This window comes from Daucus carota, chromosome 2 (genome assembly GCF_001625215.2).
Source record: "Daucus carota subsp. sativus chromosome 2, DH1 v3.0, whole genome shotgun sequence".
Taxonomy (NCBI): domain Eukaryota; kingdom Viridiplantae; phylum Streptophyta; class Magnoliopsida; order Apiales; family Apiaceae; genus Daucus; species Daucus carota.
Window position 1 is genome coordinate 11,835,968 of NC_030382.2, and position 11,001 is coordinate 11,846,968.

Below are 11,001 nucleotides of genomic sequence, written 5' to 3' on the forward strand. Positions count from 1 at the left end.
TTAATAAAAGTAGTAATATTATTACACAAGAGGATCATTAAAAATGAAATATCAAAATAATTACGCCTTTGAATCACAATGTTATTACACATCCAGAATTTGAAAAATATTTTATCTGAATAAGGTTATAGACAGGTATCGATATTTTGACCATCACAATTGTGATGCAGTCTTTCTGACTTTACTATAAAAGCAAAACCGCACTCAAAAAGGATACAGTGCATTAGTCACATAAGGTTCTACGGTGCCACTTCAGCTAACTAGCTTCCTGAGTACAGCCTCAGCTCGCTGCTCAAACTTTGGCATTGCCCAGTCGTGCTGAATTATGTCAAGCCCATCTTTCTCAGCACCCAAACTCTGATAAGTATATAAATTAAAACAACAGTGAGGATGATGAAACAGAATGCATTAATGCAAAAAGTTGGTAGGTCAATACATACAGAAATCAAAGAGACAGATCACTTCTGGTTCTCCGCAAAATTTTTAAAACATCATAAAAAGAAAATGGCATAATGTAAAACTAAAAGTATTTGACAAAAGCATGGCTTCTTTTAATAGATTTTCAGAGGAATGTCAGGATCCTGGTAGCAGAATAGTATAGTAAAACAGAATATAGTAGTAAGGGTAGTAGTAAGGGTACTTTAGTAAGTTTAGTAAGTTTCTATGGTAGTTGTAATGCTAGTCTGTTTGTTAGGAGAAGCAGACCTATAAATACTGATGTAGTTTTCATTTCCAGATATGATATGAAAATTGGCTTTTGCCTCCAAAACCTCTCTCTCTGCTTCTCTCTCTATAACTACTTTCTCTCTCTAGAATTCTCTTCTCTTCTCATCTAAACTCTGTTTCTCACCTCTCTTTCTCTCTATTCTTCTCTCAATTCTCTGCTGTTACTCTATTTCTGCATTATACATATAGAAAACACCAAACAAAGTCCCAAACTAGGTCAGGAAAGTACCAGATCCTGACAAGGAAACTTGCAACTCATTAGATAATAATATCCAGGTCTAGTCGGTGGTCAGATTATCTAAAGACTACTTGTGGACCATACATGCAATGCATGATTAATAATACTGGAGATCCTTTTTTAATGCTCAATTTACAAGTCTAAAGCTCACAAGTTGTTTAACAACACCACATAATCCTAAATATGGTGCACAGTTCATGTATTGCTGCCAATTTTGCTGCAATATATGGAATAGGAAAGCAATGGCCTAAAGGCTAATCTTCCATTCCTCAATCACCCCGACTACATCAGATTTAAGATTTCTAGAAGTTTGAAACCCAAAAAGGAGATACTTTTTAGTTTAATAGCATCATGAAACTAATATAACATCTACCTTCGAAGGGTCAAAGCCAAATCCACTCATCTGCATCATGCGTTGTGTGTCATCAGTAGCTGCATCACATAGGCATTTTAAACCAATACTAATACAACTTGCTGCATGTATGCAGCAAAGAAAACTTGTGGAAGTCTAAAACATCGCAATATACACTAACCATTTTCTTCTCCTAGGATAAGACTAAATAAGCCTCTTAATCCAAATAAATTGAGAAAGTACCTGATAAAAACAAAATAATAAAAAATCGTTAGCTAATCACTGCCATTCTGCCAATAAAGACTACAAATATAACTTGATGCAAAGCCGACAGAAACCGACTTCCTACTCATAAAGTTAAATTAGTACCATGATCGACTGCTGACATAGCTAACATCCACTGTACTTAAATCAATTCCATTCTGAAGCATTGACCTGAACCTCTGAGTCAGTGGAAAAGGTATCTTTGCTGGAGAGAAAAAAAATTACAGGGATCCAGATCAGCATAGAGTCAGGGTTTATAAAGAGATAGTAGATAGTAGACAAGGAAGTGTGTATACTGATATAAGATGACAAGTTCGAAATTTTTATTGAAAGACAAAAACTACAGGCAGGTTCCATTAAATAAAAGTAAGAACTAGGGGGCACTGGTCAGTTTTTCTCTACCTTCCTAAACAGATCCTCAAGTGCATTCAGGGTATTATGGCTCGATTTTTATGGAAGGGTACTGCTGCGGGGCTCATGTCATTATAAAGTTGCTTGGCATTCTTGTTGTTTACGGGAAGACGAAGGAGGTCTGGGATTCAAGGAGCTCTTAAGCTGGAATCAAAGCGCTATTTTGTTGCAAATCTGGAGAATTATAAACAACAATGAAGATTCCTTGTGGTTGCAATGGGTTCACAAATATTTTCTGCGCAATAGTGCTCTATGGACTGTTAAGATACCAGCTATATCCTCTTGGGGCCTTAGAAAAATTCTGAATGCTAGAGATGTTGCTAAAAATCATGTTGGATTTCAGATTGGGAGGAACTCGTCTATTTTATTGTGGCATGATCCTTGGTCAGGCAGACCCTTGATAGAAAGGTTGGGTAGACGGGTCATATCGTTACTCGAATCTTCTACTCTGGCTAAGGTTGGGACTATTATCAGGGACGGGGAGTGGTGCACCGGAATTTCTAATGATTGCACTGTTCGAGTATTGCATCACATATTGTGATTCATAAAAACGATGAGTTGTTCTGGGACGGTAAGCCTGCTAAATTGGTTTCTCTTAGCATAGTTTGGAATGGACTATGGCCCTTAAGCACCATGCCTCCTTGGTTACACTTTGTTTGGTGTAAGTACTCTGTGCCCCGGTTCTCCTTCATCACCTGGCTAATTGTTCAGGAGAGGCTTCTCACTAAAGACAGAATGGTAAATTTCCAGATGAATGTGGACAGAACCTGTGTTATGTGCGGTGTAGCTTATGAAACACATGAGCATCTGTTCTGTTCGTGCGCCTTTGTTCAACGTGTCTTGTCTTCTTGGGACATTTCTATTTCTAGCAACTGCGCTGAAGTTCAAAATGGGAATATTTGTGTTAAGGCCACCACTGTAGCTGTTGAGAAGGATGATACCTACCACTTTGTTTCTGCTGTTTTTTTATGCAATCTGGCGTGAGAGGAACCTCAGAATTCATAATGTGGCCACCATTGTAGTCTTGGAAATTTTGTGGCTGGAGTTAAAAGGGATGTTCGTGAAAAATTGGCCTCGTGTGTTCAACTTCAGCGTTGCATCAGTAGAAATATTTCTTTAGCATCTCTGCTGTATTAGTTGTTTCATCTATAGTTCTCAGTCAAAGTTACGGGGGTGTATTCGATTGGGATTTTAATGGATTGTTTTTAGTCCATGGATTTTAATGGATTGTATGGGATTTTGATTTTGTGCGGATTCTTCATAAAATGTCACAGAGTTGATAGGATTTAATTACAATACTTCAAAATCTCATTGATTTTGATGGGATTTCAAAAAACTTAAAATACACTGAAGAATGCCACAAAATCCATCATTTTATGAAATGCAAAAAAATCCATCAGCATTTGAATATCATCAGATTTTAATGGATTTTAAACAATCCCAATTGAATACCATCAGATTTTAAAGCATAATTTAAAATCTCAATTGAATACCATCAGATTTTGTAGCATAATTTAAAATCTCAATTGAATACCTCAAGATTTTAATGGATTTCAAACAATCCCAATCGAATACCCTCGGATTTCATGAATGCAAAAAAATGCTTTAAAATCCCAATCCAATACACCCCTCTTAGTCTTCTGTGACAATTGTATGCTCTAGCTGGCTTTCCCTAGTGTTAGTCTCCTGTGCTTTTTCTCGCGGGGAATGCCCCTAGAATTTTTATTTTTGTTCCTCTTTTATCCAAATTCTAATTTAGCAAAAAAAAAAAAAAAAAAGAACTAGGGGGAAAAAGCATACATACCTGCTACGAATCCGGAGAAAAAGAAGTTAACCCATGCAAAAGTGAGAGTCTGGTAAGAAAATGTATCTTATAACATTAGAAATCAATCTCAGTAAATTTTAAATGAGAATATTATATTTTTCAAAGTATATTACCTGGGGGATGATCATAGAGAGGTTTTTCTTCATCATATCCATCGCCATGTTGGGATCAGAGAACATTTGAGCCTGTGGATTTGAAGCAGCCTGGCCCTTAGGAACGTGAAGTAATCCATTTTCCTGCAATGTTGTACCCAATTAAGTACATATAGTCAGAATATCAGTATCAGTCTTAGCTAGTGCACTAGCTCTTGTAAGTACAGAGTTGCAACCACTTGCCTAGTAACATATATAGGGAGAAGCACAGCAGTTGTATGCTATTTCTAATTTATACTTTTAATTTGACCAAGTCTATCAATTACATGCTATTTTCAATTCCAGTGTATACGTCAATACAAGAGAGAAACAGATGATTTCTATATCATATTCTCAACAAAGTTACCCTTTTCCACTATAAAAATCTATATGGCAAAGCACGAGACCTTGATATCGACTGCATAGACTGTAGAAATGGTTTCCTGCCCAAGTAGTATGGTTCAATAGAATGTCTAAAATTATTTCTTCCCTACACAACATTGAAAATAAAACACAAGCAATTCTTTTCAAATCTTCAATGTCAATTTGTACATGAGTTAACAAAGATGTGAGAAAGTAAATAAGCATGCAAGCGAAAGCCTCTAGATTACTAATCTTCCTCTTGTTCTTTCTTTTACTACTATCTTTTATGCTTGGTTCCTTTCTCACTTTTGTTTCAAGTGGTTGAAAACCTCTTGAAACAACTGCATGGCACATAAATGCACACCTTAATTATAATCCTAATCCTAGAGACTCAAATCAATCAAATAGCTTCCAATCTTTACTGCACAAATAAAGATACTATACTTTTGCGTTCTTTCACAAATGCTGATGTAGTTAGAACTCTATCATCCTAACAATTTTTGGGTGCATTAACGTTTTTATTGGATCCAAACCATAACCATAACCGCCAATCACAATCAGCATGTTAAACACCCATGTTTTTACCATTTTTAAACTGTGTAAAACAATAAAGAAATTACACCAACCAAATTTATTGAAATTATAAATCCCTTCAAAATTCATAAACCACAAACTAATTTCGAAAAAAAGAACATCATATATCCGAACTATTCAATTTCAAAGTGAAGCCTAAACGAACAAAGAAATTCACCTACAAACATAAAGTTTTGATCTTTTACACTTTAAGGATCATTGAATCATCTATATTACCCCGACTCTTCATTTACCCTCCGGTACCCATATCAGAAATTTGACACTTGGACATGGCTTATTTCAGGCCAAAAACATGAAAAGATTTCAAAATATTGACGTATGCATGTTGGACACTTTTCGCCGAGTCCAAATAAGATAGCCAATTAATATCTTATACCATTTGACAACACACACACACACACACCCACACACACCCAAAAAAGAAAAAAAAAAAACTCATTGGTGCATTTATCATTTCCGACTATTCAATTACAGCAGCAATATCTCGACTTACAAATAAAATCACCTAAAAACACAAAGCTCAAATCTTTACCACTCAAGACTCATCAAAATGAAACCTTTACATCACACAACTAAACACAGAAAAGAGGGTAAATGCAATAGTAAACAAACCTCATTGGTGAAATAAGCTTTTCGAGCCCGAAAAGCCTTGAGAGGAATAAAATTAGCAGCAGCCCTCAAATTCCTAGCTCTCACTATAACTTGCCTGCAATTCAAATTCAAAAAAGCATCATTCACACATAAACCCACAAACAAATACACATATACTTAAACATATCTTCAAAAAGTACCCTTCTTTGACAATTTTGAGATCAGGGGTTTGAGAAGAACGCATGAGCTTGGAAACAAAGTATCTAAGAACACCAATGAGTACCATAACAACTGATAATGGTATAAGTACCCAGTCTCTTATTGCTGTGTCCAACACTAAGTCTTCTGCCATTTTCTTGATCTGGGGTTGTTGATTTGCAGCTTATTTTTGTGTTTATATCTTTGCTCTCAACTGCTTTTGATGTATTTGATGTATAGTTTCTTCTTGTTCTCATCGGAGTGGGATGGTCTGGTTTGTGACTTGTTTTGCCAAACACGGTCTTAGTTTTGGGCTTTTCGATTATTGGATATATGATTTTGATTGTATTTATTTGTGGGCCTGTTTAAAAAAAATACTAACAATATAACTCACAAACCCAAAAGAGCCTGTAAAGTTTTATTTTTATCTCCTTGTTAAAATTTCAAATTTTCTGGTATCATATTTTGCATTATAAATATGTTACTACCTCCGTCCTTTTTTACTTGTCACTTTGATTTTTTGCATGTAACTTAAGGAGAGTAAAAAACATAATTCCGCTTATTATTTTTAAAATTTTCTTTTTATGAATAATAATATAAATTATAAATTTTAATTCAGAAAAAGAAAATTTTAAAAATAATAAGTAGAACCATGTTGGATATTTAGACAATAAAACGTTCGATAAGAAACACCTATAAGAGGTCTTAATCAATTTTCATCCTTTATTCCTGTTGGATACCCTGAAAAAATACAACATAAGAAGTTTATATACACAAGAAATATGACAAAATCGATTAAAAACAAAATTGAAGAGAAAAGCCAACAAACTACTAATAAAATAAAAATAAATATATAAAAAATATTATAAAGATTCTTAAAGAATAAAAAAGCCAACTTAAAACTATAATAAGTATTTAGCAAAAAACTATAATAAATCGGAACATTTTAAAAATTTACACCAAAGAGACAATAAAATCTCTTTTGTTAGATATAAGATACTTAATAAATAAATATATAATAAAGGTTAAATCTCACTTAAAAATAATTGCTTATTAATAGGAATAAAATCATAAGAAAATATAATTTGAACTTGAAAATATAGTTAAAATTAAAAGACAAAATATTGTAAAAAAACAAATATGTCATAATTTTAGCCAATTTTTTTTCATGTGCACAATAAAAATTTGGTATACATCGAGCAACCATAAATGGTACAATAATACCTCATAAAGGCGCTATAAACCAATCTTATATGGCCCCATGAATTAAGAAATTCAGGTACAATTATCAGCAAAAGATAATGACAACACACAAATTTAAATTTAAATTAAAACAGGTAGCGAAAGATAAAATTTCAAAGATAACAATTATCCATACAGTCAACTAATCATTCAAAAAAACTGAAACTGATATCTACATTTATTATTATTCAAATCAAACAATAAACTTAAAAGTTGTCACCATCCAAAATTACTAATTGAGCCACCTCAATACCATTACCGCGCTCATCAATGTTCACTAACGATAAAACTAACATAAAAGAATATCAGTATACTGAACAACATATGCAACTAATCATATAACAAAAGTTTGATTTTACAGATCCAATCTTTTCATGCACGGATAATCAAAACGGACAAAACGACAAATATGATACAAAACAACCCAAACAATAACAGATTTAAGCACATAATATGAACTAATCAAAAATTGAAATATGAACTAGAACACCAATTACTCCTTCCGTCCCAAAAAGAGTGAGTTGGTTTACCTTTCACGGAGATTAAGAAAAACGTAGTAAGTTTGGTTGAAAAGTGGGTAAAGTGGTGGGACCTATCAATATTTAATAATAGATTTGAGAGAGTGGCGGAAAGTAGTGAGTGTAAAAGTGTTTATTTAATAAAGAGGGAGTATAAAATAGAGATGTAGTGGGTGTAATAGTGAAAAGTAGTGTTCAAAAATAAAGTATGGTAGGTTCATTCTTTTTGGGACGTCCCAAAAAGGAATAAGGGTCAAATAAAATGAGACAAAGGGAGTATATCACAATATTATATACGGTAAAATCAACAAATAATCACATTAACATGTAGTTTTGTATTTTTGGTAACAGTACACTTTTTCTTTAAAGTATCCTTGCAGATCTTGTCTTCTCAACCAAATTTCTTAATCCCAATTATCACGCTGCCGTGAGATGATATCGTCGCCGATGTAATCTCTTTTCTCAGTGGGTTAATTTATCGGTGATGGTAAAGATCAATCGATCACCATTATTGACACCGAAGAATCACTATTGAAAGAGAGTTTGAGACAACACAACCTCTTTTGCTTCGAAAGAGTACAGATTTGTTCGGTATATCAACGAAGAGAGAGGGGGAGGGCAAGACGGCAACTTGACTTCATTGGTGCAAGAATTTCATAGTACAAACTACGTATTAAAACAGATAAAATGTTTAAATCAAATCAACATATAACAATTATGATATAAAAAATGATAGCTAGGAGTTGAAAAAAATATACTAAAGTCGGATTTCAATAAAAAATTAATCGATTGAGAGAATTAAATTAAAAACGAAGTGAATTTTTATATGTTATTTGTTGAAGGTTGTATATTAATTGGTGTGTAACGATTTCTAGAGCGCTTTGGGATTAGATTTATTTCAAGATTTATATTAAGGTTTGTACTTAGTAGACTAACTTAGTTTTTATTTGAGTATTTATCTATATATATTAATCTAATAATATAAACGTATTTAAAGAATATTTCATATAAAATTATTCATAAATTGTTTTGAAAGAAAAAAATGACAAATTTTTCGAATAACCCTTATTCTAAAGAGAAAGTAAAAAGAAATGGGGAGTATAATTAACATTATAGGTGTTAATTGATTAAATATTTATAAGAGTATAGAAGTACAATTTGATAAATTTATAAATTTTTTATTTTGACGAGAAGAATTATAATGTTATTGTTATTTCAATCATCAATATACTTATATAAAGGAGAAGCGAGGGGCGTCTAGGTGGCGCCTCTCACATCCCTCCGTTCTATTTTTCTAATTTTCTGAAATTTCTGGATGAAAAATATCAAAAATTAGAACTACCTTTTTTAGTTTCGGGTATATTAGAAGCAAGTTTCAGAATCTGATTTTGTTTCAGATTATTTATGGAATATAGTAGCTTGAAAGTTTTAATCTGATTTTGTTTCGGATTATTTAATTATGGGAAATATAGATTATTTATGGAATACAGTAACTTGAAAATTTTATTCTGAATTTGTTCAGATTATTTAATTATGGAAAAGAGTAGCAAACAAGTCTCTCTGCACCTATAAATACCCGTATAGATCGTAGGGTTTTGGATCATCTAAACACAACCTCCTCTCTCAATACCACAAACCTACCTCTTTCTGGTGATAGTTCTCTTACTCAATCTCGATTTTTAAAGGAGAAGCGAGGGGGCGTGTAGGTGGCGCCTCTCACATCGCTCCGTTCTATTTTTCTAATTTTCTGAAATTTTTGGATAAAAAATATCAAAAATTAGAATTATCTTTCTCTTGCTCGATTCTTCTGCAACGATAAGTGAAGGCTGTTTATACAGTATTAAAAAAAACAAAGATTGTTGCAAACAAAGGTAGTTATAGACCGTTATATCGAAGTCCACAAATCCAAACACGGAAAAGAATATAGTCTTGACATGATATTGATGGTTGATATCAACAAAATAAACTATTAGTGATGTATGTTTGTTGGTTATTCTTTTATAATATATGTTTTGTTCATCAGACATGTTTGTTGTCGTTAATTTTTATATGATTTACTTTGTATACAGGAAAAAATTATTCATGCATTATCTGTTTGCTCCGTTCAAGCAACTTTTAAGAGGGTAGTTATAGACCGCTATCTCACAGATTTAAGTTAGATGTTTTTGTGCACAATCAATCAAAAAAATTGGAGGAAGGTGACAATGCAAGAACATGATTACTTTTCAAAAAAAATAATTAAGATTCGTCATGCTTTAAATTGTTAATTACGTGTATAAATTTATTTTCATTTTTTCACCATGAACTATAGTCCAATTTTGCAATTTTATATATTAGTATTGGTATTATATCAAGATTTTTATAATATAAATATATTTTATCGTACAAATATTAACTTTGAAACATTAATATACTTTTTATAGACAGCCAAAAAATATTTTATTCTATAAATATTAATATTGAATCATTAATATAATTTTTATAGGCCGCCGCAACGCGCGGCTTCTCAACTAGTTATTATATATATAATATATTATTTAAATATGGTAGTTGAAGATTTGAGGGACTTCTATCGCTTTCTAGAAATTCAAATATATAGCTAGTTTGAAAAAATTAGACGAGAGGAATGCGTCATTATAGTAATTATTATTTTTAAGTTGTCCATATTTATTAGGAACACAAACAAACACATTATATTAAAGATAATATGTTAAACTCATATCACCTTAACCAGATTGTTTATTCCAACTCCGTTTTTCTCAAAAATAGACGACTTATCGTCATAAGAAAAAAGTAACATTCATAGACTCATAACGAAATACACACTTTTTCAGTCTTATCATTATTTCCTTTTATTACGAAACTTTGTGGCAGGGTAATTTATGGTGTATTTTAAATTGGGATAGACGAACTTTTAATTTACGAAACTATATATGGAGGGCCTGCCATGATTATAATATTGTGGTTTGAAGAGGATGGCTCAAGTCGTTTAATTAACATAGAATTTCACTAACAAAAATAAGTGTTGTCCAAAATATATTATGGATAAGTATATGTCACATAATATATTTTTTTTTTTGAAACGCAAACAGGAATCCATTAAGATAATGTCCAAAAGTTTCTTACAAAAGAAGCCTCCCAAAAAATGGAGAGACTTGAGACAGACTAAGCTGGCAAAAGAAAGAAACTACAGGACATTGCCACCTACAAGCCAACCTTGCAAACTACCTAAAAACAACCTACACCATTACAACAGCAGACAAAAGTAGTGAAACGAGATAACAGGAGTAAGGATGTTAGACAATGCCACCAGAGGAAGAGGACTGAGTTGCTTGTGCAGAGTCGTGATCGAAACCCATCAAGACAAGCACCTGTTCAACCGACATGAGACCATTTATATTTTCCAGGACAGGCCGATTCTTCGGAACATAGATTTTTGGGATGATCGATTTCATGGTACCCATCATGGCATGGTGGAGGACATCCCGAGCAAAGATACCATTCCCAACAGCAGTGTCTAGATCCACCACCTGCTTAGCAAATTCCTC

At 32.7% G+C, this 11,001-nt stretch overlaps 1 protein-coding gene across 1 annotated transcript; it reads right to left on the reverse strand.

Annotated features, from left to right (window-relative positions):
* Window positions 1-34: 34 nt before the first annotated feature.
* On the reverse strand, window positions 35-5,993 carry LOC108205939 (uncharacterized). Its single transcript, XM_017376072.2, has 8 exons — window positions 5,696-5,993; window positions 5,517-5,610; window positions 3,930-4,052; window positions 3,796-3,844; window positions 1,686-1,785; window positions 1,498-1,559; window positions 1,338-1,396; window positions 35-357 (listed from the first exon to the last, which is right to left on the reverse strand). The coding sequence occupies exons 1-8, from the start codon at window positions 5,845-5,847 to the stop codon at window positions 253-255; spliced, it is 744 nt and encodes a 247-aa protein (XP_017231561.1). The 5' UTR covers window positions 5,848-5,993; the 3' UTR covers window positions 35-252.
* Between the last annotated feature and the right edge of the window lie 5,008 nt (window positions 5,994-11,001).

Coding starts and splice junctions, on each gene's coding strand:
- LOC108205939 (XM_017376072.2), bottom strand. CDS start 5,847: ATGGCAGAAGACTTAGTGTTGGACACAGCAATAAGAGACTGGGTACTT. Junction 4,053..5,516: donor AAGCTTATTTCACCAATGAG/GTTTGTTTACTA, acceptor ACAACATTGCAG/GAAAATGGATTACTTCACGT. Junction 1,397..1,497: donor TATCCTAGGAGAAGAAAATG/GTTAGTGTATAT, acceptor TATGTGATGCAG/CTACTGATGACACACAACGC.